The sequence below is a fragment of the Delphinus delphis genome, chromosome 14, assembly GCF_949987515.2.
Source record: "Delphinus delphis chromosome 14, mDelDel1.2, whole genome shotgun sequence".
NCBI lineage: Eukaryota > Metazoa > Chordata > Mammalia > Artiodactyla > Delphinidae > Delphinus > Delphinus delphis.
Window position 1 is genome coordinate 66919028 of NC_082696.1, and position 12585 is coordinate 66931612.

The 12585-nt window shown below is 37.1% G+C and overlaps 1 protein-coding gene across 3 annotated transcripts in view; it reads left to right on the forward strand.

The window, feature by feature from the left end:
* Positions 1–12585, forward strand: part of RNGTT (RNA guanylyltransferase and 5'-phosphatase) — a 219260-nt gene that overhangs the window by 81469 nt on the left and 125206 nt on the right. For all 3 annotated transcript variants that reach the window (XM_060030237.1, XM_060030238.1, XM_060030239.1), the window contains exon 11: positions 1612–1776. In XM_060030237.1, the coding sequence (XP_059886220.1) occupies positions 1612–1776 (165 nt within the window). The remainder of the gene's footprint in view (positions 1–1611; positions 1777–12585) is intronic.

Here is a 12585-nt window from a genome sequence, read left to right on the forward strand (position 1 = left end):
AATAGGACACTACTGAAGGGTTTTAGTTACGGTAATGATATGATCTTATTTTTATTGCTTTGGAGGATAACTCCACTGGCATCGTGGATAGTATTTTGAAGTGAGAAAGAACTCAAAACAGGGAGACCAGTTAGTCAATAGTTATTGAGCGCTTCCTGTAGTCTATTCTCAACGATTCAACACCTATCTATCAGGAGCTTCCTTTATGATAGGCAACACAGATTTGAAGGTGAACTTGATTTCAATCTATTCTAGTTGTTTTGGTGAATTTTAAAGTGAAGAGTATCTAGGAGGGAATTTAGACTACTTACAAGTTTTTTAAACAATTTTTAGGCTTTTAATTTTATTTCTTAAAAAGAGGACTTGCTTGTTTCATTTTAATTTTATCAGGGTCTCAATTCATCTAATAAATAAGCCTGACATTTTAGGTTTTTCAACCTTGTTGATGACATAGGTGACATGGAAAAGTTTGCACATGGACTGTGTGGTTATTTACTAACTAGCATTTCTTCAGTAAATAACCTTTACAAACAGTCGTATGCCTTTATGTAAAGGAATATATTCTACCTTATACCTAGCTCTTGCTCACTTGTCTTGCTCCATATTCTTTGCTGAGTATCAAAATTGTCATCCTTCCAAAGTTGAGAAAAAGTCATCCTTGAGGTGTATTTAATGTTCACAGATTAAGCAAGTGTTGCCACCCCTTTGTAAACAGTAGGTTGGGTAAAATGTTAGGTTGAGTGATATAGATTAGAGAAGTGAAAGAAGGCAGAAAAGATGGGAAAAATGCGTGGAAGTGTGTCCAATTGCAGAATAAAGAAAAGGGTACTTGATATACCATTGAGGTGATGCTGCTAATCCGGACCACTGCTGTCACCCAGGTGATGTGTTATAGCTGTATTTGTATATACCATTAGGAGAGGACAAGCCCCTACCCTCAGCTTGTACAAAAGTGTACATGTGCTTTTTATTTCATGGTTCAAACCATATATATATACCATAATATATATACTGTATATATACATATGGGGGAAGAAGAAAACTTTTGTTTTTGAATATATCATATAAACCTTTTCTGTATTAGTTTTCAGAGTTGAGAATGTATTTGCTTAATAAATATCTTCTACTTCTTGAAGGCTGTAAAGTGTTAGCACTTTAAACAACAAAAAACATTATAGGTGACTTTTTTGCCTATTTTGGTGTGTTGTTTGCTTGTACTTTCCTGACTGTGGATTTTAGTTTTACACAGGTTTTACTAATTCATGTAAACAATAAAAATGATTAGTGAGTATATTAATACTTTAATTCAGATGTGAAAACTTTGGATCAATTTATATTTGAGAAGATTTATACCATTTTCCCATACTCTTTTATATATTTATAATTAAAATAAGTAACTGTATGTGTGTGCATTTGCATGTTTAGGTATGCTTCTGTCATTAGTCAAATTAATCATCAGGGCTGGCACTTGTGGTTGTTCAGGCTATACACTGGGCAACTCCAAAGGATGCTGTTTATATAGACTGCTATGTATAGTGTATCAGCCTGATAATTATGCTGATAAAATAGTTTTTAGTGTTGAAATTTAAATAATTGTCTTGTTTAATTCAGGCACAGCCGGTTGGAGATTGTGATTTTAATATTCGTCTGCAGTGTATAGAACGAGAAATAATAAATCCTCGACATGAAAAAATGAAGACGGGGCTCATTGACAAAACACAGGAACCATTTAGAGTCAGAAATAAGCCATTTTTTGACATCCATGCTTCAAGAAAGGTAAAGTTTTCTAATTAATACTTGCAGTGTAACAAAACTCATCTTGGAAAAGGAATATGAATGACATTTTGAGACCCACTTGTCTTGATTTTTCCAGAAATTACTTGAATTGAATATAGCACTATATTGACAAACATATATAATTCCCAAGTCTGCTCTTTAGCAAGATCCTTTTTTTTTTTTAAATTGAAGTATAGTTGATTTACAATGTTGTGTTAGTTTCTGGTGTACAGCAAAGTAGTTCATATATATATACATATATATATATATATTTTTTTTCTTTTTCAGATTCTTTTCCATTATAGCTTATTACATGGTATTGAATATAGTGCCCTGTGCTATACTGTAGGTCCTTGTTGTTTACCTATTTTATTTTAGTAAGATTCTCAGTGACAGAAACTTAGGTTACTTCCTTGTTTTCTTTTCTTTTTTTCTTTTTTAAAAAATATTTATTTATTTGACTGTGCCAGGTCTTAGTTGCGGAATGCGGGATCTTTGTTGCCGCCTGCAGGGTCTTCGTTGTGGTGTTTGGGATCTTTACTTGTGGCACGTGGGCTCTTAGTTGGGGCATGTGGAATCTAGTTCCCTGACCAGGGATTGAACCCGGGCCCCCTGTATTGGGAGCACGGAGTCTTAACCCCTGGACCACCAGGCAAGTCCCCCTTGTTTCTTATAATAGTTTGTGATTCATGGCTATTGGTTCATATTATGTTATTTAAAAAGTTGTAAACAGGATAGAATTATATAGAGTGAAAATCACCTGTTAAGCCTTCTGAAGGTCAACAGTGTTTACTATGTAGTCTTATTTTAAAAATTAATTTACATATATATATACATACATGTGGAAGGTTTTCTTTTGTTATTTATTTTTGTTGTTTTGACACTGAAAACCCGAGACTTATTTCACTTAACAGTGTAACTTGGAAATATTTCCATGACATGCAAAGAGATTTATAACTGCCGCATAGTATTTGACAGTAAAGATGCACCATGGAGTTATTATGTTTTGGAGGAGAGGTGGTTATGATAGAATAATATAGGAAATAATAGCAATGTAAGCAATTAAATGTTTTAAAATTTTTTCTAATATAATCTCACATGTTAGATGATGTAAGTTTTTGTTGTATTTTAACTGCTTCTACTCAAGTCCACTCAATTTGGTATTAGCCCTTGGATGTAATATTAGCAATAATCTCAGCACTGTTGAATGCCTATCTTTTCTTCTCAACAAATACAAAGTTATCATTCTACTTTCACTTATTGTGCATAATGCCTGCTTGGCATGGGACTGTTGGTTGACTTCTGGTGCCATGGCCTTCCCACAGTTCACTGCTTTTGTGTCTGTTTTGTCAGCAGGAATATTATAGGGTTGCCTGAAAGAGCCATACACTTCTGTGCCCTGCCCAGTCGGTAGGGTAGGGATAACGTTAACACTTAACATGGGCCACACCTTTCTAAATTTTTAATTCATTGTAAAAGTTGGTCAGAAGCCAAATTGTTTCAGTTTGCATTCGTTTTTTTTTTAAATGTATTTTGACAGCTTGTGCTGCCATAATTCAAAGTTCAGCATTTAAGAAAATGTGTCTCAGTGTAGTTTTATTAGTCAAAATCAGTGCTGCTTAGAAATGCTTAGAAAATAGTTCTTTAGGGATCTGAAGTATATAGTTATGTTGACCAACTTTTCATGTAGTTTTTCACTAGAAAAAACGATGCTCTAATTTTTCTCCTTTCTACTTAGCTTATATAACCACGCTTTGAAATCATCATAGGAATTTCTTTTTTTTCAAGCAGTTCTATTATCTGGAATTTTACATATAAGTTTCCTCTTCCCTCCTTTTCAGTTTTTACTGTTATTTTTTGTCCTCAATTTCTCTTACTAAGTGTAAAGTTGTAGAATACAGAGGGAAAGCACATTTTGCAGCAGAGTTGGTCTAAAGGGTAAGACTGTAGTAACACCAAGTTATAGAATAGTAGCTACGATTGACAGGTTATTGCTCTAGAGTTGCTTATTATTTTTATGTTTGCTACTGGGAATTGTAAAATAGTGGTGTTACGAATGATGCAGCATTTGTCAGGGAAGTACGTATCATTTTTATGAGAAAGCCTAGTTTTTATGTGGTTTTTAACAAAATTTACAACTCTGAAAAATGCATACCTTTGGGTAGAAAACAGTAGAATTTCATTTCTGTCTATAAAAACTTGAAGATAACTTTGATTTTAGGAGTTTATTAGCATAGCTCTATAAACAACCTCTCCATTTTGTTGAATTTGATCCGTCAAACTAGTGAAGGGATAATGAGTTGTTTAATTTTTAACTTAATATACATAAATGGGTGTTAGAATACAGCATCCTAAATAGTAATAAGAAGTAGCAGTTTCTTAAATTACAATTTATTTGCATTTCCAGTTTGAAGGCCAATTAAAAAAGAATTATTTGAATAGATTAAATGTGGTTAACAAAATTTTAAAAGTCAGACAGACAACAGATACTTATCATCATCTCAGAAGAGTAACCACTGCTATTAGCATTTATTGTATCCATCAGAATTTCTTTATCCATGTGCAAGCAATACAATTATTTATATTCTTACCATCCTTACCCAAGAGGTGATTCTTAACGCCCTTTTCTGTACTTGCTTTTTTTTACTTAATTTATTTTGTGTCCCCTTGCCCCAGTTTTGGTACATGGAGATCTCCTTCAATCTTTTAAATAGATGCACAGATTTCCATCTTATCAGTGTACCATAATTTACTTAATCCATAGTCATTTGGGTTGTTTTTAGCCTGTTGATAGGTTTTTGTTTGTTTGTTTTGCATATGGATATCCAATTGTTTCTGCACCAAGTATTGAAGAGATGGTCCTTTTTTCATTGAATTTCTTTTGCATGTTTATAAAAAATAAGTTGTTATGTATGTGTGGGACTATTGCTAGATGCTCTGTTCTATGCCCTTGATCTTTTTTATCTGTCTTTGTGGTAGTACTGTCTTGACTACCTTTGTTTATAGTAAAGATTGAAATCAGACAGACTTGATCTTCCAACTTTGTACTTCTTTTTTGAAGATGTTGTCTCTATTCTAGGCCTTTGTGTTTTCATTGAATTCTCTTGTTCCATCTGATTCTTGTTTATAATTATTTTTCAGTTGATTCTCTTGGATTTTCTGAGTATCCAGTCATATTAGGTGTAAATTGACACAGTTTTACTCTTTTTTCCTTCCTTCCTTCCTCCCTCCCTCCCTCCCTTCCTTCCTTTTCTTTCAACATCTTTATTGGAGTATAATTGTTTTACATTGGTGTGTTAGTTGCTGCTATATATAGCAAAGTGAATCAGCTATAAATACACATATATCCCCATATCCCCTCCCTCTTGCGTCTCCCTCCCACCCTCCCTATCCCACCCCTCTAGGTGGACACAAGGCACCGAGCTGATCTCCCTGTGCTATGTGGCTGCTTCCCACTAGCTATCTGTTTTACATTTGGTAGTGTATATGTATCCATGCCACTCTCTCACTTTGTCCCAGCTCACCCGTCCCCCTCCCCATATCCTCAAGTCCATTCTCTGGTAGGTCTGCGTCTTTATTCCTGTCTTGCCCTTAGGTTCTTCATGACATTTTTTTCTTTTTTTAGATTCCATATGCATATGTTAGCATGCGGTATTTGTCTGTCTCTTTCTGACTTACTTCACTCTGTATAACAACTCTAGGTCCATCCACCTCACTACAAATAACTCAATTTCATTTCTTTTTATGGCTGAGTAATATTCCATTGTTTATATGTGCCACATCTTCTTTATCCATTCATCTGTTGATGGACACTGAGGTTGCTTCCATGTCCTGGCTATTGTAAATAGAGCTGCAGTGAACATTGTGGTACATGACTCTTTTTGAATTATGGTTTTCTCAGGGTATATGCCCAGTAGTGGGTTTGCTGGATCGTATGGTAGTTCTATTTTTAGTTTTTTAAGGAACCTCCATACTATGTTCTATGTTCTCCATAGTGGCTGTATCAATTTACATTCCCACTAACAGTGCAAGGGGTTCCCTTTTCTCCACACCCTCTCCAAAATTTATTGCTTGTAGATTTTTTAATGATGGCCATTCTGACTGGTCTGAGGTGATACCTCATTGTAGTTTTGATTTGCATTTCTCTAATGATTAGTGATGTTGAGCTAATGTGTTTCATGTGTTTGTTGGCAATCTGTATATCTTCTTTGGAGAAATGTCTGTTTAGATCTTCTGCCCATTTTCGGATTGGGTTGTTTGTTTTTTTGATATTGAGCTGCGAGAGCTACCTGTATATTTTGGAGATTAATCCTTTGTCAGTAGCTTCATTTGCAAATATTTTCTCCCATTCTGAAGGTTGTCTTTTCGTCTTGTTTATGGTTTCCTTTGCTGTGCAAAAACTTTTAAGTTTCATTAGGTCCCATTTGTTTACTTTTGTTTTTATCTCCATTTCTCTAGGAGGTGGGTCAAAAAGGATCTTGCTGGGATGTATGTCCTAGAGTGTTCTGCCTGTGTTTTCCTCCAAGAGTTTTATAGTGTCTGGCCTTACATTTAGGCCTTTAATCCATTTTGTGTTTGTTTTTGTGTATGGTGTTATGGAATGTTCTAATTTCATTCTTTTACATGTAGCTGTCCAGTTTTCCCAGCACCACTTATTGAAGAGGCTGTCTTTTCTCCATTGTATATTCTTGCCTCCTTTATCAAAGATAAGGTGACCATATGTGTGTGGATTCATCTCTGGGCTTTCTATGCTGTCCCATTGATCTATATTTCTGTTTTTGTGCCAGTATCATACTGTCTTGATTACTGTAGATTTGTGGTATAGTCTGAAGTCAGGGAACCTGATTCCTCCAGCTCCATTTTTCTTTCTCAAGATTGCTTTGGCTATTTAGGGTCTTTTGTTTTTCCATACAAATTGTGAAATTTTTTGTTCTGGTTCTAGGAAAAATGCCATTGGTAGTTTGATAGGGGTTGCACGGAATCTGTAGATTGCTTTGGGTCGTATAGTCATTTTCACAATGTTGATTCTTCCAATCCAAAAACATGGTATATCTCTCCATCTGTTTGTATCCTCTTTAATTTCTTTCATCAGTGACTTATAGTTTTCTGCATACAGGTCTTTTGTTTCCTTAGGTAGGTTTATTCCTAGGTATTTTATACTTTTTGTTGTAGTGATAAATGGGAGTGTTTCCTTAATTTCTCTTTTAGATTTTTCATCATTAGTGTATAGGAATGTAAGAGATTTCTGTGCATTCATTTTGTATCCTGCTACTTTACCAAATTCATCGATTAGCTCTAGTAGTTTTCTGGTGGCACCTTTAGGATTATCTATGTATAATATCATGTCATCTGCAAATAGTGACAGTTTTACTTCTTCTTTTCCAATTTGTATTCCTTTTATTTCTTTTCCTTCTCTGATTGCCGTGGCTAGGACTTGCAAAACTATGTTGAATGATAGTGGTGAGAGTGGACATCGTTGTCTTGTTCCTGATCTTACAGGACATGCTTTCAGTTTTTCACCATTGGGAATGATGTTCGCTGTGGGTTGGTCGTATGTGGCCTTTATTATGTTGAGGTGGGTGCCCTCTATGCCCGCTTTCTGGAGGGTTTTTATCATAAGTGGGTGTTGAATTTTGTCAAAAGCTTTTTCTATATCTATTGAGATGCTCATATGGTTTTTCTCCTTCAATTTGTTAATATAGTTTATCACATTGATTGATTTGTGTATGTTGAAGAATCCTTGCATTCCTGGGATAAACCCCACTTGATCATGGTATATGATCCTTTTAATGTGTTGTTGGATTCTGTTTGCTAGTATTTTGTTGAGGATTTTTGCATATATGTTCATGAGTGATATTGGCCTGTAGTTTTCTTTCTTTGTGACACCTTTGTCTAGTTTTGGTATCAGGGTGATGGTGGTCTCGTAGAATGAGTTTGGGAGTGTTCCTCCCTCTGCTATATTTTGGAAGAGTTTGAGAAGGATAGGTGTTAGCTCTTCTCTAAATGTTTGATAGAATTCGCCTGTGAAGCCATCTGGTCCTGGGCTTTTGTTTGTTGGAAGATTTTTAATCACAGTTTCAATTTCAGTGCTTGTGATTGGTCTGTTTATATGTTCTGTTTCTTCCGGGTTCAGTCTTGGGAAGTTGTGCTTTTCTAAGAATTTGTCCATTTCTTCCAGGTTGTGCATTTTATTGGCATAGAGTTGCTTGTAGTAATCTCTCATGATCCTTTGTATTTCTGCAGTGTCGGTTGTTACTTCTCCGTTTTCATTTCTAATCCTATTGATTTGAGTCTTCTCCCTTTTTTTCTTGATGAGCCTGGCTAGTGGTTTATCAATTTTGTTTATCTTCTCAAAGAACCAGCTTTTAGTTTTATTGATCTTAGCTATTGTTTCCTTCATTTCTTTTACATTTATTTCTGATCTGATCTTTATGATTTCTTTTCTTCTGCTAACTGTGTTTTTTTTGTTCTTTCTTTAATTGCTTTAGGTGTAAGATTAGGTTGTTTACTTGAGATGTTTCTTGTTTCTTGAGGTAGGATTATATTGCTATAAACTTCTGTCTTAGAACTACTTTTGCTGTATCCCATAGGTTTTGGGTTGTTGTGTTTTCATTGTGATTTGTTCCTAGGTATTTTTCGATTTCCTCTTTGATTTCTTCAGTGATCTCTTGGTTATTTAGTAGTGTATTGTTTAACCTCCATGTGTTTGTAGTTTATACACATTTTTTTCCTGTAATTGATACCTAGTTTCATAGCGTTGTGGTCGGAAAAGATACTTGATATGATTTCAGTTTTTTTAAATTTACCAAGGCTTAATTTGTGACCCAAGCTATGATCTACCCTGGAGAATGTTCCATGAGCACTTGAGAAGCAAGTGTATTCTGTTGTTTTTGGATGGAATGTCCTATAAATATCAATTACGTCCATCTTGTTTAATGTATCATTTAAAGCTTGTGTTTCCTTATTTATTTTCATTTTGGTTGATCTGTCCATTGGTGAAAGCGAGGTGTTAAAGTCCCCTACTATGATTGTGTTACTGTGTATTTCCTCTTTTATGGCTGTTAGCATTTGCCTTAAGTATTGAGGTGCTCCTATGTTGGGTGCATAAATATTTACAATTGTTTTATCTTCTTCTTGGATTGATCCCTTGATCATTTTGTAGTGTCCTTCTTTGTCTCTTGTAATCGTCTTTATTTTAAAGTCTATTATGTCTGATATGAGAATTGCTACTCCAGCTTTCTTTTGATTTCCATTTGCGTGGAATATCTTTTTCCATCCCCTCACTTTCAGTCTGTATGTGTCCCTAGGTCTGAAGTGGGTGTCTTGTAGACAGCATATATATGGATCTTGTTTATGTATCCATTCAGCCAGTCTATGTCTTTTGGTTGCAGCATTTAATCCATTTACATTTAAGGCAGTTATTGATATGTGTGTTCCTATTACCAGTTTCTTAATTGGTTTGGATTTGTTATTGTAGGTCTTTTCCTCGTCTTATGTTTCCTGCCTAGAGAAGTTCCTTTAGCATTTGTTGTAAAGCTAGTTTGGTGGTGTGGAATTTTCTTAACTTTTTCTTGTCTGTAAAGGTTTTAATTTCTCCGTCGAATCTGAATGAGATCCTTGCCGGGTAGAGTGATCTTGGTTGTAGGTTTTTCTTTCTCATCACTTAAAATTTGTCCTGCCACTTGCTTCTGGCTTGCAGAGTTTCTGCTGAAAGATCAGCTGTTAACCTTATGGGGATTCCCTTGTATGTTATTTGTTGTTTTTCCCTTTCTGCTTTTAATATTTTTTCTTTTTTTGATAGTTTGATTAATATGTGTCTTGGCATGTTTCTCCTTGGATTTATCCTGTCTGGCACTCTGTGTGCTTCCTGGACTTGATTGACTATTTCCTTTCTCATATTAGGGAAGTTTTCAAGTATAATCTCTTCAAATATTTTCTCAGTCCCTTTCTTTTTCTCTTCTTCTTCTGGGACCTCTATAATTCAAATGTTGGTGCGTTTAATGTTTTACCATAGGTCTCTGAGACTGTCCTCAATTTTTTTTACTCTTTTTTCTTTATTCTGCTCTGCACTAGTTATTTCCACTATTTTATCTTCCAAGTCACGTATCCGTTCTTATGCTTCAGTTATTCTGCTATTGTTTCCTTGTAGAGAAATTTTAATTTCATTTATTGTGTTGGTCATCATTGTTTATTTCTTCTAGGTCCTTATTAAATGTTTCTTGTATTTTCTCCATTCTATTTCCAAGATTTTGGACCATCTTTACTGTCATTACTCTGAATTCTTTTTCACGTAGACTGCCTATTTCCTCTTCATTTGTTTGGTCTGGTGGGTTTTTACCTTGCTCCTTCATCTGCTGTGTATTTCTCTGTCTTCTCATTTTGCTTAACTTACTGTGTTTGGGGTCTCCTTTTCTCAGGCTGCAGGTTTGTAGTTCCCTTTGGTTTTGGTGTCTGCCCCCAGTGGGTAAGGTTGGTTCAGTGGGTTGTGTAGGTGGAGGGGACTGGTGCCTGTGTTCTGGTGGATGAGGCTGGATCTTGTCTTTCTGGTGGGCAGGTCCACATCTGGTGGTGTGTTTTGGGATGTCTGTGAACTTATTATGATTTTAGGCAACCTCTCTGCTAATGGGTGGGGTTGTGTTCCTGTCTTGTCAGTTGTTTTGCATAGAGTGTCCAGCACTGTAGCTTGCTGGTCATTGAGTGGAGGTGGGTCTTAGCGTTGAGATGGAGATCTCTGGGAGAGCTTTCGCTGTTTGATATTACATAGGGCTGGGAGGTCTCTGGTGGATCAGTGTCCTGAACATGGCTCTCCCACAGCAGAGGCTCAGGCCTGACACCCAGCTGAAGCACCAAGACTCTGTCAGCCACCCAGCTCAGAAGAAAAGGGAGGAAAAAAAAAAAAGAATGAAAAATGAAATAAAATAGTTATTAAAATAAAAAATATTATTAAAAATAAACAAATAAAAAAGTTAAAAAAAAGCAAGAAAGAGAGAGCAACGAAACCAAAAAACATCCACCAATGATAAGTGCTAAAAGCTATACTTAAAAAAAAAAAAAAAAAAGGGACAGACAGAAAACCCTAGGACACATGGTAAAAGCAAAGCTATACAGACAAAATCACACAAAGAAGCATACACATACACACTCACAAAAGGAGAAAAAGGAAAAAATATATATATATTAAAAAAAAAGGAAGAGAGAAACCAAATCAATAAACAAATCTACCATTGATAATAAGCTGTAAATACTAAACTAAGATAAACATAAAACCAGAAATAAATTAGATGCAGAAACTAAACCCCAAGTCTACAGTTGATCCCAAAGTCCATTGCCTCAATTTTGGGATGATTGTCTATTCAGGTATTCCACAGATGCAGGTATTCCACAGATGCAGGGTACCTCAGTTTCATTGTGGAGCTTTAATCCGCTGCTCCTGAGGCTGCATGGAGAGATTTCCCTTTCTCTTCTTTGTTCGCACAGCTCCTGGGGTTCAGCTTCAGCTTTGGCCCTGCCTCTGCATGTAGGTCACCTGAGGATGTCTGTTCCCCACCCATATAGGACCAGCTTAAAGCAGCGGCTGCTTCAGGGGCTCTGGCTTACTCAGGCTGGTGTGTGTGTGGGGGGGAGGGGCATGGAATGCAGGGCGAACCTGTGGCAGCAGAGGCCAGCGTGATGTACCAACAGCCTGAGGCACGCCATGTGTTCTCCTGGGGAAGTTGTCTCTGTATCTCGGGACCCTGGCAGTGGTGGGCTGCACAGGTTCCCGGGAGGGGAGGTGTGGATAGTGACCTGTGCTCGCACACAGGCTTCTTGGTGGCTGCAGCAGCAGCCTTAGTGTTTCATGCCCGTTGCTGGTGTCCACACTGATAGCTGTGGCTCACGCCCGTCTCTGGAGCCCGTTTAGGCGGTGCTCTGAATCCCCTCTCCTCACACACCCCAAAACAATGGTCTCTTGCCTCTTAGGTAGGTCCAGACTTTTTCTCAGACTCCCTCCCGGTTAGCTGGGGCTCACTAGTCCCCTTCAGGCTGTGTTCACGCCGCCAACCCCAGTCCTCTCCCTGGGATCCGACCTCTGAATCCTGAGCCTCAGCTCCCAGCCCCTAACTGTCCCAGCGGGTGAGCAGACAAGCCTCTCGGGCTGGTGAGTGCTGGTTGGCACCGATCCTCTGTGTGGGAATCTCTCTGATTTGCCCTCCTCACCCCCTGTTGCTGCTCTCTCCTCTGCGGCTCCGAAGATTTCCCCCCTGCCCACCGCCCGTCTCTGCCAGTGAAGGGGCTTCCTAGTGTGTGGAAACTTTTCCTCCTTCACAGCTCCCTCCCCAAGGTGCAGGTCCCGTTCCCATTCTTTGTCTCTGTTTTTTCTGTTTTCTTTCGCCCTACCCAGGTATGTGGGTATTTTCTTGCCTTTTGGGAGGTCTGAGGTCTTCTGCCAGCATTCAGTAGGTGTTCTGTAGGAGTTTTTCCACATGTAGCTGTATTTCTGATGTATTTGTGGGGAGGAAGGTGATCTCCACGTCTTACTCTTCCACCATCTTGAAGCTATCGCTTTAGTTTTTTATACATTAACTTTTTTCGTGTCTAATTCAGTTACACACAAGTACAATTTTAAATTGTAGTAATAGTTATAGGGATCCTTGTCTTGTTCTTGATTTGTGTGGGAATGCTTCTAGTGTTTCTTTAAATTATTGTATGCTGTCTTTGAGTCTGAAATCTATTTTATCAGATTGAGCAAGTGAATATTTGGTTCTATTTTACTGAGTCATTTTACTTTTAATCAAGAAAGGTATTCAATGTTGTCCAATTGCTTTTTAT